Source organism: Narcine bancroftii, chromosome 1 (genome assembly GCF_036971445.1).
Source record: "Narcine bancroftii isolate sNarBan1 chromosome 1, sNarBan1.hap1, whole genome shotgun sequence".
NCBI classification, from domain to species: Eukaryota; Metazoa; Chordata; class Chondrichthyes; order Torpediniformes; family Narcinidae; genus Narcine; species Narcine bancroftii.
The window spans coordinates 401221666-401238461 of record NC_091469.1 but is presented as its reverse complement, the minus strand read 5'-3'; the positions used below and the strand labels follow the sequence as shown (position 1 = coordinate 401238461).

Genomic DNA, 16796 nt, shown 5'->3' with positions numbered 1-16796 from the left:
CTTACAGCGAAAACATCTATCTGATACTGTTGGGTCCCATTTATTTAACTTTTGGGATGTGATATATAGCCTGTGTAACCAATTATATTGTATAATGCGTAACTCCGTGTTTATTGTATTTTTCATAGTTCCGGAGCGTAGCTTTTCCCATTTTTCATTTTTTATCTTTATGTTTAGATCTTGTTCCCACTTTTGTTTGGGTTTACAGCTTGTTTCCTCATTCTCTTTCTCTTGCAGCTTGATGTACATATTGTATTCTTAAAAGAAATCCAGTGGAGGAAGTACTGCTTCATAATCACTCCAGGTTCTTACCACATGACATATTGCTCTTGAATAATTAATCTTAATTTTGGTTTAGTTTGGAGGTTTTATTGCATTTATTATCACTCACCCTTTTTCCATTGGCACCCTGTCCCAGGAATTAATTGGAGATTTACTGGGACAGGGTCCAGTGCAAAAGGAATACTGTCCGAATGCTGGCGTCAAATGATGTCATTTCATGCCGGGGATTAATTGCCTCGACCCATATTCATATCCCTGGTGTTTGCTGACACCGGTGTGCAGATAAGACAAGTAGAAAAGGGACAGCAGAAAGTCGGCTGTTTCCAGTTGAAGGTAGAACACTCCGATCCCCAGGGATGAGTGTGTTCAATGGAAAAGCAATTAGTGTCCCAGTTCAAGATGGCGCAGTGTAAATGGCACAAAGGGCTTCCTATCCGGGGACACTGCACAGCCAATGAACTGGGATGCCCGTCAAAAAGTTCTACTGTTTACTAAAAATAAGTTATGGAAGTCAAATGCTGCAACATTCAGTTTCTTTAATACCTGTTATTTACAAGGAAACCTGAATGAGCAAGAGTGCCTGAATATTCAAAGGCATCAATCAGCAACTGCATTTTTGCTATTTAGGGTTTTTATGATCCCCATTTTATCCCAGTTTCATCACTGAAATTGAATTTATTTCCTTTAGCATACATAGATATGGAGTCCTTAAGTCAAACAGCATAGAAACAGACACTTTGGTTCAACTTGTCCATGTCAATCAAAATGTGCCACCCACACAAATCCCATCTGTCTGCTTTTGACCTATATCCATTTAAACCTATCCTATTCATTTATTTGTCCATTTTTTTGTTAAATGTTGTAATAGTACCTGCCTCAACCACCTTTTACCTTCTGGGTAAAAAGTTACTCTTCAGTTAAATCTCTCCCACCTCACCTTAAATCTATGTTCTGTGGTTACCGATTTTCCTACTCTGGGCAAAATACTCTGCATTCACTGATCTATTCTTCTCATGATTTTCTAAATGTATTCTAATGGTTTTCTCATGATAAATATATTTTTGAATTTTACTCAGAATTAGTCTAGTAGTCATTTTTAAAGTCATTGATTTAAAATCAGCCTATTCATAGAAGATAGACCAGGCAAACTTGATATGTAAAAAGTATATATTTAAGCTGCATTAACAACATTGCATTTGGTTACCATGTCATTACAATGTTTAATACAGCAGAAATAGCTTTAAAATAAATTCCATCATGTGAGCCAATTGTAGTTTGTTTGATGGAAGATTTTACATTTTAAGATTAAACAATTAATTTTAGTGGAAAATTGAGCTGTCCTATAACCGATGTGATTTCAAGACTAATTTATATGTATTTTCGCCCAAAGTAAAAAAAAATTCCTCCCAACCTCTCATACGTCAATATGAGTTATTAATCATTTGGACTGAATTCTGTTGACTGAGTTGGAATATTTATGCTTGTATATTATGTAATGAGAATTGTGAATATGCCCTTTATAAATATTGATGTAATCCTACAGCAGGGAATGGTTCTGGCTGGGAACAGATAACAGGATGTTAGACAGAGTCAGCTATAATTATCATCTAGTAAAATTTAGGAATAGAAACATATGGACTATACATTTGTGATTTCCTGAGATAGAATCCCTGCTAACACATCCTGCAGGGAGAATAGCTCAATCTTCCCTGATTATGAGTTAATATTGAAAAAAATATATTTATTGCATCTTTAACGAAATTAAACTGTGAAGTAAATTTATATATTAAATAAAAACAATTAGTAAAATTTTGCCAGTCACCACAACACACTAAATGAAAGTTATAAACACGCGAGTGAATACTTTAAAAGTTTACTGACCATGCCAATAATCTTGCATTTACACCCCACTCCTAATTGATCTTGAGAAAGTGATAATGAGTTACTTTCCCGACCCACTGCAGTCCTTTTGACAAAACTAGGTAAAGTAGGGATTTCCAGGATTTAAATCATGAAGAAACGAGGAAATGGATAGTCTCTTCCGTCACTTTACATTGACCATTACTCAACATTTCCTTGGGGATTCTTCTGTGAAGCAAAAATAATTGTGAAAGATTAATATAAATGTATTGACAATAACCACACCAGCAGTGCGAGTATAAGACAGCTTTAATAAACTAATATGGACACGAAGAGGTCTTGTCTCTCTGCAAGACGAACCTGGAAGGCTAGACTGTAGCTCTGGACTGCTTTATATACAAGGTCACTGGGGTGACCCCTGGTGACCTAGTGCTGTAATTACATATCACCACAATAAACACTTTCTAAAATGTGTCTATGGGTTTCCATCAATTCTCCGTGAAATTTTTTGGCAGCCATCAGGAAGGATCACTGAAAAAAATTACAGCCTGTGTATTTGTCAGTTTGACAATGTTGCTCATTTATAACTGAAATGTATTCAATTTGCAAAGTTTATTACCTCTTTCAACTTCTGTGGTTTGCTGTGCAATTGAATGGCAAGTGTCACGCAGAAGATCAGATCTTTCTCGTGTAGTGAGAGGAAAGCAGCAAAGAATGATCCAGGAAAGCCATCTCCAGAAAGCTCCTTTATTCATGGGCCAAGAATATCCCTGGATAAGGCTTGGGAACCAGGGGGTGTTCTCTAAAGAATCACTGGTGGTCAAAAAACTACCAAAGCCAGATAAAGGAGTGCAATCATTGTGAATATGGAGAAAGTTTTCCTTTATGTTTTCAATTTCTTATTTGCTCTTTATTGGTTTCATTCCTAATCCTACATTAAAATTGCATTCAGACCATCTCTATGGCAATCATTGGGCACTCTTATTTAACAGCATTGTTGTAGATGGCCCCACTCTTACTGCATGGGGACAACTATGGCAATGCTGCTATTTTCCTTTTGTTCACTTTTGAAAATGTAGTCCATGCTGGATAAATATGGGAGATGTTATTCCATGCGGATTTTAGTAAACCAGAACATTTTATTTCCAGAGATTTACCATGATCTTTACCATTACTGAGAGTAGCTTTCTTTATAAATGTCAGACTTTTTGTCATTTAATTACTTACATTTAAATTAGCCCGCTGCCACTGTGGGATCCAGACACATGTCTCTGGATCAGTGGTTCACAACTCCAGCTACTAGTTTAGCAATTTGACCATTGTATCACCAGATGCCATCCAGTGGTTTGACAGTTAATAGCTTGTTAGATCAACTCAGCTGGCAAAAATCAGCCTCGCTACTGCAAGGCAACACATTTATATTATTATAGAAAAGTAACCAGACAAAAGCAGCTTGAATGCAAAGTGGCCCCAGAGACTGACCTCAGCAATCCAATTGTTGCCAGAAGACATGTTTCCTCCTCTGTGACAGTAGAAATATCATGGAGACTGATGTTACCAACAGATGTCCATCCATGCTGTTGGCTCATACCAAACAGGCAGTTCAGTTTACCTCAGGAATTTCTGGCTTGAGGTTCAGAAATAGCTGACAAGTATATTTTGTTTGTTTGTGTTTTCTGCAGATTTTTCTACAGGATTTTCTGACAAAACATAGCCATTAGCTATCAAATGGGTCTTAATTATCTTGGAATGTTCTAATATATTGTCATAGTTTTATGAGAGAAACACATGGCAGTAGTTTTAAATGTCATTAATATTCTTTTCATTATATTGGTCATTGTTTTCTTTAGTTTTTTGACAAGTACTAAATACAAATCAAAGAATGATCTTCATCTATTCACAAATTTCCCTGCTCTATATATTTGTTCACATTCAGTGTGTTATTTTGCTTAAAAGAGTATCTGATTTCAGAAAGCAAACATACGACATTAGTTCATTGAAATGATTCTTTGAGAGGACAGATGTTTGGGGAAAAATTTATTTCACAAAATATTAGGTATCTCAGTGGCATCCAATTTATATATCTGAATTATTTAGCTGAATGTCATTTGCCGCATTGAGCTATGCCAATTTCTTAAAAGAACTGAGATACATTCCTCCAGTCCTATTTTACCAACTTTCTAACTGTTTTTGTTTACAGATTGATTTAAAAAAAAATGTTTATTCATTGAACCAACAGATTCAAAGTATCAAAAGAGAGTTGAAAATATTTTTTATCTTGCATCTTTTTTATTAATAATGTTAAAACAATGTCCACTTGTTCCCAATCTTATAAGTGGGAAAAATAAAGTCTTATCCAGTTAATCAAAATGATCAAATAATTTTAATGCCTGTTTTTTAACCTCATCGGTTGTTTCTCTGATTTAGGGATAATAGCCAGGACATAACTTAAGTTTCTTGTTCTTGGGACTATTTTACCAAATTTATGCAGATGCTCTCCAATGTCTTCAGAGACCTTTAAGCATTTCCTTTTTAAAAATTTTGTTGTACTTTGCTTTTATCTTTTGTGTAACTCTCTAATTAAGTTAACTAGAAAGTGCCAAGTAGAAATTGCATTGAGAACAGTTGGATCATTTTGCATAAGATATCTTTACTCTGATTAGCCAGGCACTCCTGAAGGAGGGCTCAGGCCGCAAGTGTCCACTGCCTTTTACTTCCTAAAGACGCTGCTTAATCTGCTGAATATCTCCACCATTTTTGTGTACCACATTAGATCCCAGCGTTGACAGATTTTCTTATTTACCTCTATTAGACAGAGCTGCTTTTGAACACAGATCTTAGGTGGATCAAAATACCATATCCAACCAGCTGTACACTAAACCTGTTAATTATTTTATTCAGAAATTACAATTTCATCCTCAAAATAGAACTGTCATTCTAATGAAGAGCTTGGCTTTATGTCTGTTTTATTGATGGAAGAAAGCATGAACATCAGTTATTTATCATTTATTTTTGGGCTCTGGAATCTGATTCATCTGAAAATATGTTGGTGTAAAAGTGTGAAGCTGACCAAATGCTTTGATTATTCTTCCTCTTGTGTCTGGAATAATGCATAACCAAATACACCATTCCTTTAAAGATATCTGGTTCTGGTTTATTTTAGGTGAAAGTGTGGTTCCAGAACCGGAGGATGAAATGGAAACGGGTTAAAGGAGGCCAACAAGGAGCTGTTGCAAGGGAAAAGGAACTGGTTAATGTGAAGAAAGGGACATTACTGCCCTCTGAGCTTTCTGGGATTACTGCATCAGGTGGTCATCATGCTGGAGACATTCTATCAAATGATGAAAGCCAGGACAGTGATCACAGCACCGAGCTTGGCCACTTGTGATGCATGGAGAATGACAGCCAGTTTCAAAAGTTACTCAGGAAAGTAATGGGACAACGAGGAAGCACCCCATATTGTTGAATAGCCTCTGCATGCTAACTCCTTGTGGACATGGTGCAAACATCATAGCCTCCGAGCATTCCATATTTGCATATGACAATTGCACGGTTTGTGAATTTAAGCTTTGACTTCTACTGTAAATAAAAAAAAATGGAAGTGATGTTTAAAAGGTAACAAAGTAATTTACAAAAATCCAAGGAAGAACAATGGAAAAGTTTTTTTTTTCTCTCTGTGTAATCAGTAAAGCAAAATAATAAACATGTTTATAAAAAATGAGTATACAATCTTGCCATAGAAGAAATCCTCACTCAAGAATGGGAAATGTAGCATTTCAATGTAATTGAAATTTTAAAATAGTTCTCTGAAAGAGACAGCGATAAAATGCAGATGCCTGAACCAGTATTCATTATTGTAGGTGCAATACTTAATAAATTGCAATATAAAAATATGTATTTTGGCAGCAGCCACACCCAAGATTGTCCTGATACATACCATAAGAGTTAATGAAATTTAAAAAAAAAATTTCGGCTCAATGAAGCCCTGAAACATGTCTAGCTTGTACTCTAGAAAATTATACTGAAACCAAGTAGTACTAATTTAGTTTGTTGCCCTGTCATTCATTTCATACACATCAGTCACTAGTTGGATGAGTATTGGAAATCTCAATTCTCCTGTGGTTAAATATGATCATGTGGCATGTCATTAGAAAGTCATATCAACATAGACACATCTCTTTTATTTAAAGATTCAATGAAGTTTCAATGTATGTTTCCATTTTTTGTTTAATAACTTCCTCATCAGCTATTTCTAACAGTTAAGAAAATGTAATGAAGGAACTGAATATCTACTTTAAGAAATACTCCTTGAGACTTTTCAAAACAATCTTAGTACTACCCATATTGGTATTACCTCAATGATTAGCCACTTTACTCATTGTTAGCAAAATAACAAACAAATAACATTACGTTATCCAACATACAAGGAGTTTATAAAGCAATTCCAAAAATATGTGCTTTTGACAACCAGTACCATTTTCTGCAGTCGTGTTTAATGCATGCCAGATTTAGAGTTGTAAAAATAGCATACTAAAACTTGCCCAGAAGTAATTGTTGGGAATAACCTGTAAAACTACAAAGTATTTACTTGTTAAATGTTACACATTTTACTGGTGTAATTTGTTGAACATTGTGCACATCTAACAATCAAATTTTGATTCGTTTCTCATTTATGGTAGGTATTGAATGAAGAGCAATCAGGAGTGAATTACGTGCAACTTTTCACCACAATTTAAAAAATGAGGATGTAATTCTTGATTTATCAGGAAATGGAGAGATATGAATGGTGTTAGAATAAAGTGAATGACAAATGGAGTGTGTGTCTTGTATGTAATGCTTAATGACAGGGTGAACTAAATGGCCAAATATTCTTTCTTTGTTCCTCTTTTATTATGTATAATCAATAAAATTAACTGCAGAAAGGTTATAAATGCTGTCTGATTTCAGAGATTAGATCATTCCAACTGTTTTATTTTGTGCATATAGTTTTTTGATAACTTGAAAATTGATATCTTGAGTGTGTTCCCAATATGAATAAGAATTATTTCATTAACACTATATATCTGCAACAACTCGCAGGATAATTTTATACACAAGATAGAATATTTTAGCACCCAGAATACCTCCTTGCTTCATAAAATTTAAATATATAATTAATTATGAATTGTGTCTAAAGCTCCGAATTTGATCAATTACATGGTAATGATATGAATGTTTTCACTAAATGGTTGTCCTAAATCTGATTCTCAGGGAATAAAATATTACAGTGAAGTGTGCAATAGTCAAAATCATTTCCTCCATCTAATGTGTTCACATCTCTTGCAAGAATTGCAGGAAAAATATAAATGGGATTGTTGTTTGGGGTATGATGATGTCACATGTCACAATGACCTCTAAAAATCACTTCATCTCAGATTGTACAAGGAAAGAAATGAAAAGGTTTTGGCAAAGACATTTTCATAAAGGTATTTTCCCTCTGAGTAAATCATCCACTGAGACAAAATATGGAAATGGTTGCAAGGTAGCAAATTGAAATTTGCTTCCACCTGAGATAATAGTTGTACAATTTTCTTAATAGACTTCAAGCAGACTTAAATGCAGAGTATTAAAAAGTATCACCTAAGAAAAATATGATTGCATTCTAGTGCAATGGAGGGGTCCAGTGATCAAATCTTTGGCAAGCTATTGTTTAATTATGTTCTTTTCTCTTGTAGAGCTGTCTTTTTTTTTGTGTGTGTGGCTTGCCTTGTGAGAAAAAATGGTTGTGAATGCATTTTATTTCTGATGCTTAAAATAAGGATTCTGAAACATTTTTTACCATGGTGTGAATAAATTTACACTGGAACTGCAATAACTAGGGTATAAGTTACTGCAATTACCTTTAAAAATTCTGAATTGTTTGCTTTATCCAAAAAAGAATCATAACCAATGTTTATATGTTTTGGGCAGGTTCAGAAACCTAGAGAGTCAGATTAAATGCTTTTGGTAGCACCCAATTTATTCTTTTTATGTAATGTAACATGTTACATCTTATCTGCATTGTATACTGCAGGACTATTTTACATCCACCTTTCAGAAAACAAAAAGCAAACAAAAAGGGATTGAAGTGATTTGGAAAGTCACTGGGCTGAGTTTTATGTGAATGGATCAATATCAAATCAGAGCAATTCACTTAATTTTTATCCTCATGGATAGTAAATCATTCTGGTTGATATAAATACAGTAAAACCCTTGATATCGGGTACCTATGGGGATTGGTAGATGCTGGATAAGTGAATGTCACAGTTGTTTGAGATTGTGTGTGGTATGATTGGCTAACTAATGGTGAGGTATGCTAATTTTAAACATGTATTTTTTTAACCTATTTATTTTCCACAATTATTTACCATTTGCTTGATATCTGGATACCAGGGTTTTTTTTTCTGCATCTGATAATACAACAATATCTGTAAATGCAGAGGTATCAGTCAGTTGCTGAAGTTGATAGTGTCGATTGTGATGGATGAAGAAAAGCAAAGTTTCTTCTTCTTCTTCAATGGTCTCTTAGCATTGAGGGTGATTTGTTTCTACCTTCAATTATGAGACGAATAATGAGTCCATTGTGAGATGAACGGACCACAACAGATGAGGCAGAAGGTTCCTGATAGGATCAATGGGGGAGAGGTTTCTGAGGTGTTCTTTCTGCCACTTCTGTGTGCTCCAAATACATGGACTTTCGATTCTCAGTCCCAAGCAAAATGTTCCTTCATTACTTTGAATGGTCATGGTTGGAGATTCCCAGCAGTCAGTGGGGATGATGAGTTGTTATCAAAGCGGCTTTGAGAACAATCTCAAATCTGTTCCTCTGTTTAGCTGGTATTCATTTTCTGTGAGAAAGCTTAGAACTACCAGCCTATCCAATAATTCTGAATATATGTATAAGCTATGATGATGAAGATTAAAATTTATTGTCATACACCCAAGTACAATGCACAGATACACCAAAACTGTTACTTGCTGCAGCCAGACAGGTGCTTAAGATGAGAAGTTTGATGATACTATGAAAATTGGTGGTGTGGACAGGGAGAAAGGTTGGCAAGACTAAACAATGATATTGATCCACTGAAAAGTAGTGCAGAGCAATGGCCAATGGAGTTCATCCTGTCAAATGTGAGGCAATGCACTTTGGTCAGGCAAGCAAGGGTAGGACCTACCATAGGTTTATCTAGGGTATAGCAGCTATAGCAAGTGCCCTTGGTACCACTTGAAGGGGGCACCACTGAGCAGTTCTCCCAGTCCTGCAAGCTCCCTCTGAATGACCGTGACCCCTCCCTTCCGTGCTTCCCATTGGCCGGGCCGGCGCCGAGCTTGTTTTGTATTAGCTTGTTGCCCCGTTGATCATCGTTCTTCTAAACTCTGGTGAGTCTAGTTCCTTGGTACTCAATCTCTTCCAAGCTCGCCCCATTCATTTTTCATTGTAATTGGCTTTTATCGCTTTATTAGATGCTTCAGCAATGTGTTATCTTCAAGAAGCATTTTGGAACATGATGACATTGCGAACAATACCTCATCCCATGAAAAAGCCAAAGAAGTAATGTGGATAGGCAGGAGAGATGCATTTGGAATGGCACAATAGCTGCCATTTAGTTATCAGAGATGGCAGTACATCGTTCTGAATTCACATGTTGCTGAAATCTTTATGATTAGGAGCTGACTGGGGGTAATCAGGATTCTCAATGATGGTACTGTTAGCTTGGGGAAGGATAACAACTTCGTCCTGCTTGTGAAGATTTTGCAGAGACAATAATAGTGGCAAGTCTCCAGTGGCTTGAGATTCCAGCTGAAGCACGTGGAAGTGTAGGCAATATGTGAAGCTCACACTGTTCACATTCTTCGTGGTGATGTTCTTGAATGAATATTGATCTAATTTTTGTGGTTCAAATAAAAGTAAAATGTTCAAAACTCATCTCATTGTGAAATTAACTGTTAATTCTGATCTATGTCCATTTATAGTCCCCGTCCATGTCCTTCTTAATAAATACTGAGTAAATAATTCATTTTGTAATCCAGGGATAAATATCTTCCTTTGTCCTTGAGTGATCCTTTCGTCTCCTTCATCATTCTCTTGTTTTTAAAAGTCTTGTGATTCTCTTTAATCACCAAGAATATCTCATGGCCCCTTTTGGTCATCCTAATGTTCTGCTTGAGCTCTTTCCTACCATCCTTGTATTCCTTCGGAACCCTGTCTGATTATTGCTTCTTTAACCTCACATACAGAATGTTTCCTTTTTTTTGTTAGATCAGTAACCTCTCCCATCATCCAAGGTTCTCCTATCTTGTCATCCTTGCTGGAATATATTTGTCCTGGATTCTAATTAACTGACCCTGAAACAGCACCCACATGTCAGTTGTAGGCTTGGAGCAGGAGATAGTCACATGGCCCTTCAAGCCTGCTCCTTCATTAATCAAGGTCATGGGAGATCCTCTACCTCATAATTATTTTCCAGTACTATCCCTACATCCCTATATTCCCCGAAGGCAGAAAGCTGTAGAAGATAATAAACATTGTCATGTGAAGGTCACAGGTTCTGATCTTCCATCCATTGCAGACACCTATGCGAAGCACTGTCTCAGGAATGCAGCCAACATCTTAAAGATCACCCATCACCCTGGTCATAACCTCTTCTCATTGCACCTTCTGCCCGAAGATAGCAGAAGCCTGAGGACCAGTGCCTCTGGGTTCAAGAACAGATTCTTGAACTGTTTCCCTTAGTACACTTGTCAGGGACTACTCGAACAGCAATTTTTTTTTGCATTAGATTTACTATCAATATTTATTATCTATCTATTTTACATATGAATATAAGGAAATGGAGCAGGAGTAGGCCATTTACCCCATCAAGCCTGCTCCACCGTTCAACTTGATCATGGCTGATATGATGATAGGCTCATCTCCACTGACCTGCCTTTTCCCCATACCCCTTAATTTACCTACCATGTAAAAATCTATCCAACCTTGTCTTAAATATGTTAATTGAGGTCACCTCCACTACTTCAATGGGCATCAAATTCCATAGGTTAACCACCCTCTGAGAAAAGCAGTTCCTCCTAATTTCCATCCTAAATCTACTACCCTGAATCTTGAGGGTATGTCTCCTAGTTCTGGTCGCCCCCACCAATATAAACAGCTTACCTACCTTTAACTTGTCTATGCCTTTCATACTTTTAAATTTTTATATAAGATCGCCTCTCATTCTTCTAAATTCCAGATAGGAACAGTCACAGACATCTCGGTCTCTCCTCATAGGCTAACCCCTTCATTCCTGGAATCAACCTGGTGAATCTCCTCTGCATCGCTTTGATGTACTGGAGACAATATTAGTGGCATGTCTCCAGTGCCTTGAGATACCTGCTGAATCAAAGTCTATACATACTTCCTCAAATAAGGAGACCAGAACTGTATGCAGTACTCCAGATGTGGTCTCACCATTACTTTGCACCTAAATTCAATCCCTTTAGCAACGAAGGCCAGAATTCCATTTGCCTTCTTGATAGTCTGCTGCACCTGCCAACCAACATTTTGCAATTCATGGACATGCACTCCCATGGCAGCATGCTGGATTTGCTTGTCATTTAAATAATACTCTGATCTTCCATTTTTTCTTCCTAACCTAACTTTTACCAAAATTGTACGCAGTTTGCCAGACCCTTCCCCACTCACTAAGCCTATCTATATCTCTCTGCAGACTCTCTGTACCCTCTGCACAATTTGCTTTACCACTCAATTTAGTGTAATCACCAAACTTAGATACACTACACTTAGTCCACTCTTCCAGATAATTAATATATACTGTGAACATTTGCAGGCCCAGCATTTGCAGTGCCCTGTGGCACCCAACTCACAAATCAGAAAAACACCCCTGTCCCCCAAATCTCTGCTTTCCTTTGGTTAACCACTCCCCTATCCATGCTAATACATCACCCCCAACGCTATATCCTTATTGTATGTATAAGTCTTTTATGTGGCATCTTATCAAACGCCTGGAAATCCAGGTAAACAACAAACATCTGCTCCTCTGTATCTACCATGCTCATTATATCCTCAAAGAACTCCAGTAGGTTCATCAAACAGGACCTGTTTTTGCTGAATCCATGCAATGTCAGCCTGATGGATCCACTTCACTCCAGATGTCTTGTTATTTCTTCTTTAACAATCAAAGCATTTTTCCCAACCACAGATGTTAAACAAACTGGCCTTTTAATTAATTTAAATTATTTTATGATTATAGTTTTTCTTTTCCAGAAATGTGCAGATGCTGGTGTTTAATGCTGTGCAAATATGTGCTGGAGAATCACAGCAGGTCATGCAGCATCCATTGAAAGCCAAAGTCTGTCAACATTTCAGGCCTGATTTCTTCTTCAGGCATTCTGAAAATCAAGCAGAGACCAAAATAAGAAGGTGGGGGATGTTGGGGGGTGGGGGGGGGGGGGGGCGGGGGGAGGGCTGGGGTTGGAAAAGGAGAAGGGGGAGGAGCACAAGTTAGCAGGTGATAGGGGGATACAGGTGAGAAGATGAGGAATAATTCATTTGTTTGGCTGCAGCAAGGAAGAATTTCAGTGCATCTGTACCTTGTGCATGACAATGAGCTCATGATCATGTTCATGTTCATATCCCTTCATTCCCATATTGTTCTAAAATTTAATGATGAATGAACAAAATAACTAAGCCTCCCAATCCTCTGTGGAAGAGGATAGCAAATGAAATTTCATCACATTCTAAATCAAAAAATTCTACTCAGGCAACTGAAAGTATGCCCCTTAATCCTAGACTCTAACTTAGTTTAGTATTATCATTAATCTTGAATATATAACAATTGGTCCCTTCAGCCAAATCTTTGATAAAAAATTGTGAAAATCCCAACTGTTCTCCTACAGTGAGAGGCTGGTGACCAATGTTCAACTTCGCATTGACTGAATATCTTGTAGCACAAAGGGTTATCTCATTGGTCAAACAGGAAGTACTTCTATGGACAGAGGTGGTAAGTCAAAGGTTACTTCCTTTTGTCAATCAAAATCAGACCCATCCACAGACAAAGTCATCTTCTGATTGGTCATCTTCTTCATCCAAAGTGGGCTGGCCCCTAGCCCAGGAGTTTAAAAGGCAGCACGTGTAATTCTTTCTTTGTTACCCTGCCTCTGCTTCTGGCTGAAACCCTGGACAACACGGGAGGAATAATTGTGAGGTGTGTGCTGTGATGGGTGGGTGTTTAATTGCAGCACACTCTTGTGAGGCTATCATGTTTCACCAAGTTTAATTTGGACATTTGAATCTGTAGCGAGGTAGCTTCTTCCATCTGTATGCTGTGCAAGTACATCATGGAGGTGAGTAGGTGGATGGAGGTAATGGCAGGTAGTGTTTATTCTAATGTTGAATAGTTCGAAGTATCTTCTCAATGTATTTGTACTTTAATGAAATTGTGTGTTCGTGAGATCAGTTTGCATACAGGTGTTCTGACTCCGGTTTCATGTTGTAAATAAAATTTGCATTTTGATACTGACACATGTCTTGGGTTGCATCTACTTGAACCCTCTAAACCTTACTACCACACCCTGAGAATGTCTTTCAATCAGAATTTATTGTCGTGAATGTGTCATGAAATTTGTTGTTTTGCAGGAGTGTTGCAAGTGCAAAATTACTATAAAAATAAATTAGTGCCACAAAAGAGAAAAAGTAAAGTTGTGTCAGTGGTTAATTGTCCATTCAGAAATTTGATGGCAGAGTGAAAGAGGGTGTTTTGTACCATTGGGTGCTCGCCTTCCGGCTCTTGTATTTCCTCCTTGATGGTAGCAGCGAGAAGAGGGCATGACATGGATGCTGAGGGTCCTTGAGGAGAGAGACTACTTTCTTGAGACATCACGTCTTGTTTATGTCCTTAATGAAGTGAAGAATAATGCCCATGATGGTATTGGCTGAGTTCACAACTCTCTGAAGCCTCTTTCTGTCCTGTGTATTGGCACCTCCATAGCAGACATGAGGTAACTAGTCAGAATGTTCTCCTGTAGAAATTTACAAGAGTATTTGGTGACATACCAAATCTCCTCCCCTCTTAATGAAGTACAGCCACTGGTGAACCTTCTTCATGATTGCATCAACATGAAGGATCCAGGATCTTCAGAGATGTTGACAGACAGAAATTTGAAGTTCTTAAGCCTTCCCATTGCTGACCCCTCAATGAGGACTGGTTTATTTTCTCCTGCATCCCCCTCTTGAAGTCTACAATTAGTTTCTTAGTTTTGCTAATGTTGAGTGCAAGGTTGTTGTGGTGACACTCAACTAGCTGATCTATCTCACTGCTGTACACTTCCTCATTCCCATCAGTGACAATCTTGGTGTCATCAGCAAATTTGTGAATGACATTTGAATTGTGCTAGCCAGAGAGTAGAGCAGTGGGCTAAGAATGCATCCTTGAGATGCTCCTGTGTTGATTGTCAGTATTATCGATTTGCACTGACTGTGGTCCTTGATGAGGAAGTCAAGGATCTCCAAACAATGGTTAACATTTGGAATTCCTTACATTGGAGGCGTGTGGAACCTTGGTTCTATTCAGTAATTTCTGAACATGAGGAAAATCAGAGATATGGGGTTGGTGTTTGTGCTGTGCAGAAGATCAACTGTATTCTCGTTGAATGGCTGTGCAAGTTTGAAAAGTCCTTCTCCTATTTTCTATGATTTATACAAGGCATGAGCGATCTCATTTGGCTTAGATTTCTGACAAAAATTTATGCAGTTCTGGAAAGAAATTTCCTTTCCAATGCTGAAGCCCATTCTTGTCAGTTTAGAAAGATAAAGTGGATTGCTCTTGCATTTTTTTAATGAAACTGTAATAGCATCACAATGCAGAAGCAATGAAACAAATTTGTTGCAGATTTCATTAAAGTTCGTAAAGTAGCAGTGTTTCGCTCTTGGAATCAAACATGTTATGTTCATTGCCAAATATTGCCTTGGAGTTAAAATTTTTGCTGGTTGTTTGTCAAGATTCTGACTTAACTTGCAGGCTGTTGACCATATCACTTGGAACTTATTGATAGCGGATGTCATTGAGTTTTATAATTGACGATCTGTTTGAATTGACTCTTGCATGTTACAATTGGGCTAACAATGGAGTAATGAGCAACTGGTGTGCTTAGTTGGGTTCTCTTAGATTTGTCTGAGCTTGTCAATAATTCATCCAGCATGGGATAATGGCAAGAGCAAATTTCAGATTCAGATTTATTGTCAGAGTACATATATGACATCACATACAGCAGTGAGATTTTTTTCCTGTGGGCGAGGCAGAATTAACCACTTATTAGTGGTGCAAAAAAACTGTACACAGCATATATTGTACATGTAAACAAATAATGAACTGTAAACAGATAATGAATGTACACAAATTGTGCAATACAGTGAGAATTTTTTAAAAATCAATAAAGTGCACAAGTAAGTCCTTAAATGAGTCCCTGATTGAGTTTGCTGTTGAGGAGTCTGATGGTGGAGGGGTAGTAGTTGTTCCTGAACCTGGTGGTGCGAGACTTGTGACATCTATGCCTCTTTCCTGATGAAAGAAGCAAGAACAGAGTGTGTGCTGGGTGGTGTGAATCCTTGATGATTACTGCTACTCTCTGATGGCAGCAATCCCTGTAGATGTTCTTGATAGTGTGGAGAGTTTTTCCCGATGATGTTCTGGGATATGTCCACTACCTTTTGGAGGGCTTTACGCTTAGGGGTATTCGTGACCCATACCAGACCATGATGGAGCTGGCCAGCACACTTTCCACCACCCATCTGTAGAAATTTCCATGGTTTCTGGTGTCATATCAAACCTCCACAAACTCCTGAGGAAGTAGAAGTGCCCATGAGCATGTTGGGTCCAGGGAAGATCTTCTGCGATGGTGATTCTCAAGAACTTGCATTTATTTATGATCATAAGGTTTCTTAAGCAGACAAGGAATTGGTGAGCAGGTCAGACAGTGTGCATGGGTAGAAATGATTAGTCAATGTTTTGGATCTGGACCCTCTATCGATACTGCTTAGTTGTGATGAAATGATGTGCCTATGTTGAAGAATTTGGAGCAGTCTTCTAGCTTTATTTGGATTGGAAACGAAAGGGTGAATTTCTTTTTTTTTTAAATTGGGCAGCAAGGTCCCATGTCTACTGTAACAGTGAGATCTATACTTCTCACAACATAAGAGATGCATCCAGTGCACTATTAGATAATACAAATCATTTGATGCACTATTTCCCTGTATGATTCCATTTCATTCCAAACGTTCAGCCTGAGCTCAGTGATAAATGAATTTGGCTCGGTGGAATCCTTCCATGGTCTTGTACGGAAAGTCAATCTAAAGGATAGTTCTTTCCTACAGTTCATGACTAGTCAGAAGACTTGCACAGCAACAGATAGCAAAAATATGCACACAGTGTAAAGAGCCCAAGAACTGGTTGCAACACTCTAGGCATGGTTCCTCAGAAACTCTCCAAATATAGGCTGCCAGCAGTTGATATATTGCAGTAAATCAAGCATACTAGATTAATGGTGAGCATTTTGTTGCAGAAATGAAAATGAGTATTTAATGTTTGAATTGGACAGCAATTCCTGGTGACTGCAGCTTTCTTGTAAAGCACAAACATCTG

The 16796-nt window shown here is 37.6% G+C and overlaps 1 protein-coding gene across 1 annotated transcript in view; it reads left to right on the top strand.

Moving 5' to 3' along the window:
• Positions 1 to 7073, top strand: part of meox2a (mesenchyme homeobox 2a) — a 41316-nt gene extending 34243 nt beyond the window's left edge. The window contains exon 3 of the mRNA XM_069913759.1: positions 5306 to 7073. Coding sequence (XP_069769860.1) covers positions 5306 to 5530 — 225 coding nt within the window. The 3' untranslated portion in view covers positions 5531 to 7073. The remainder of the gene's footprint in view (positions 1 to 5305) is intronic.
• Positions 7074 to 16796: the final 9723 nt, after the last annotated feature.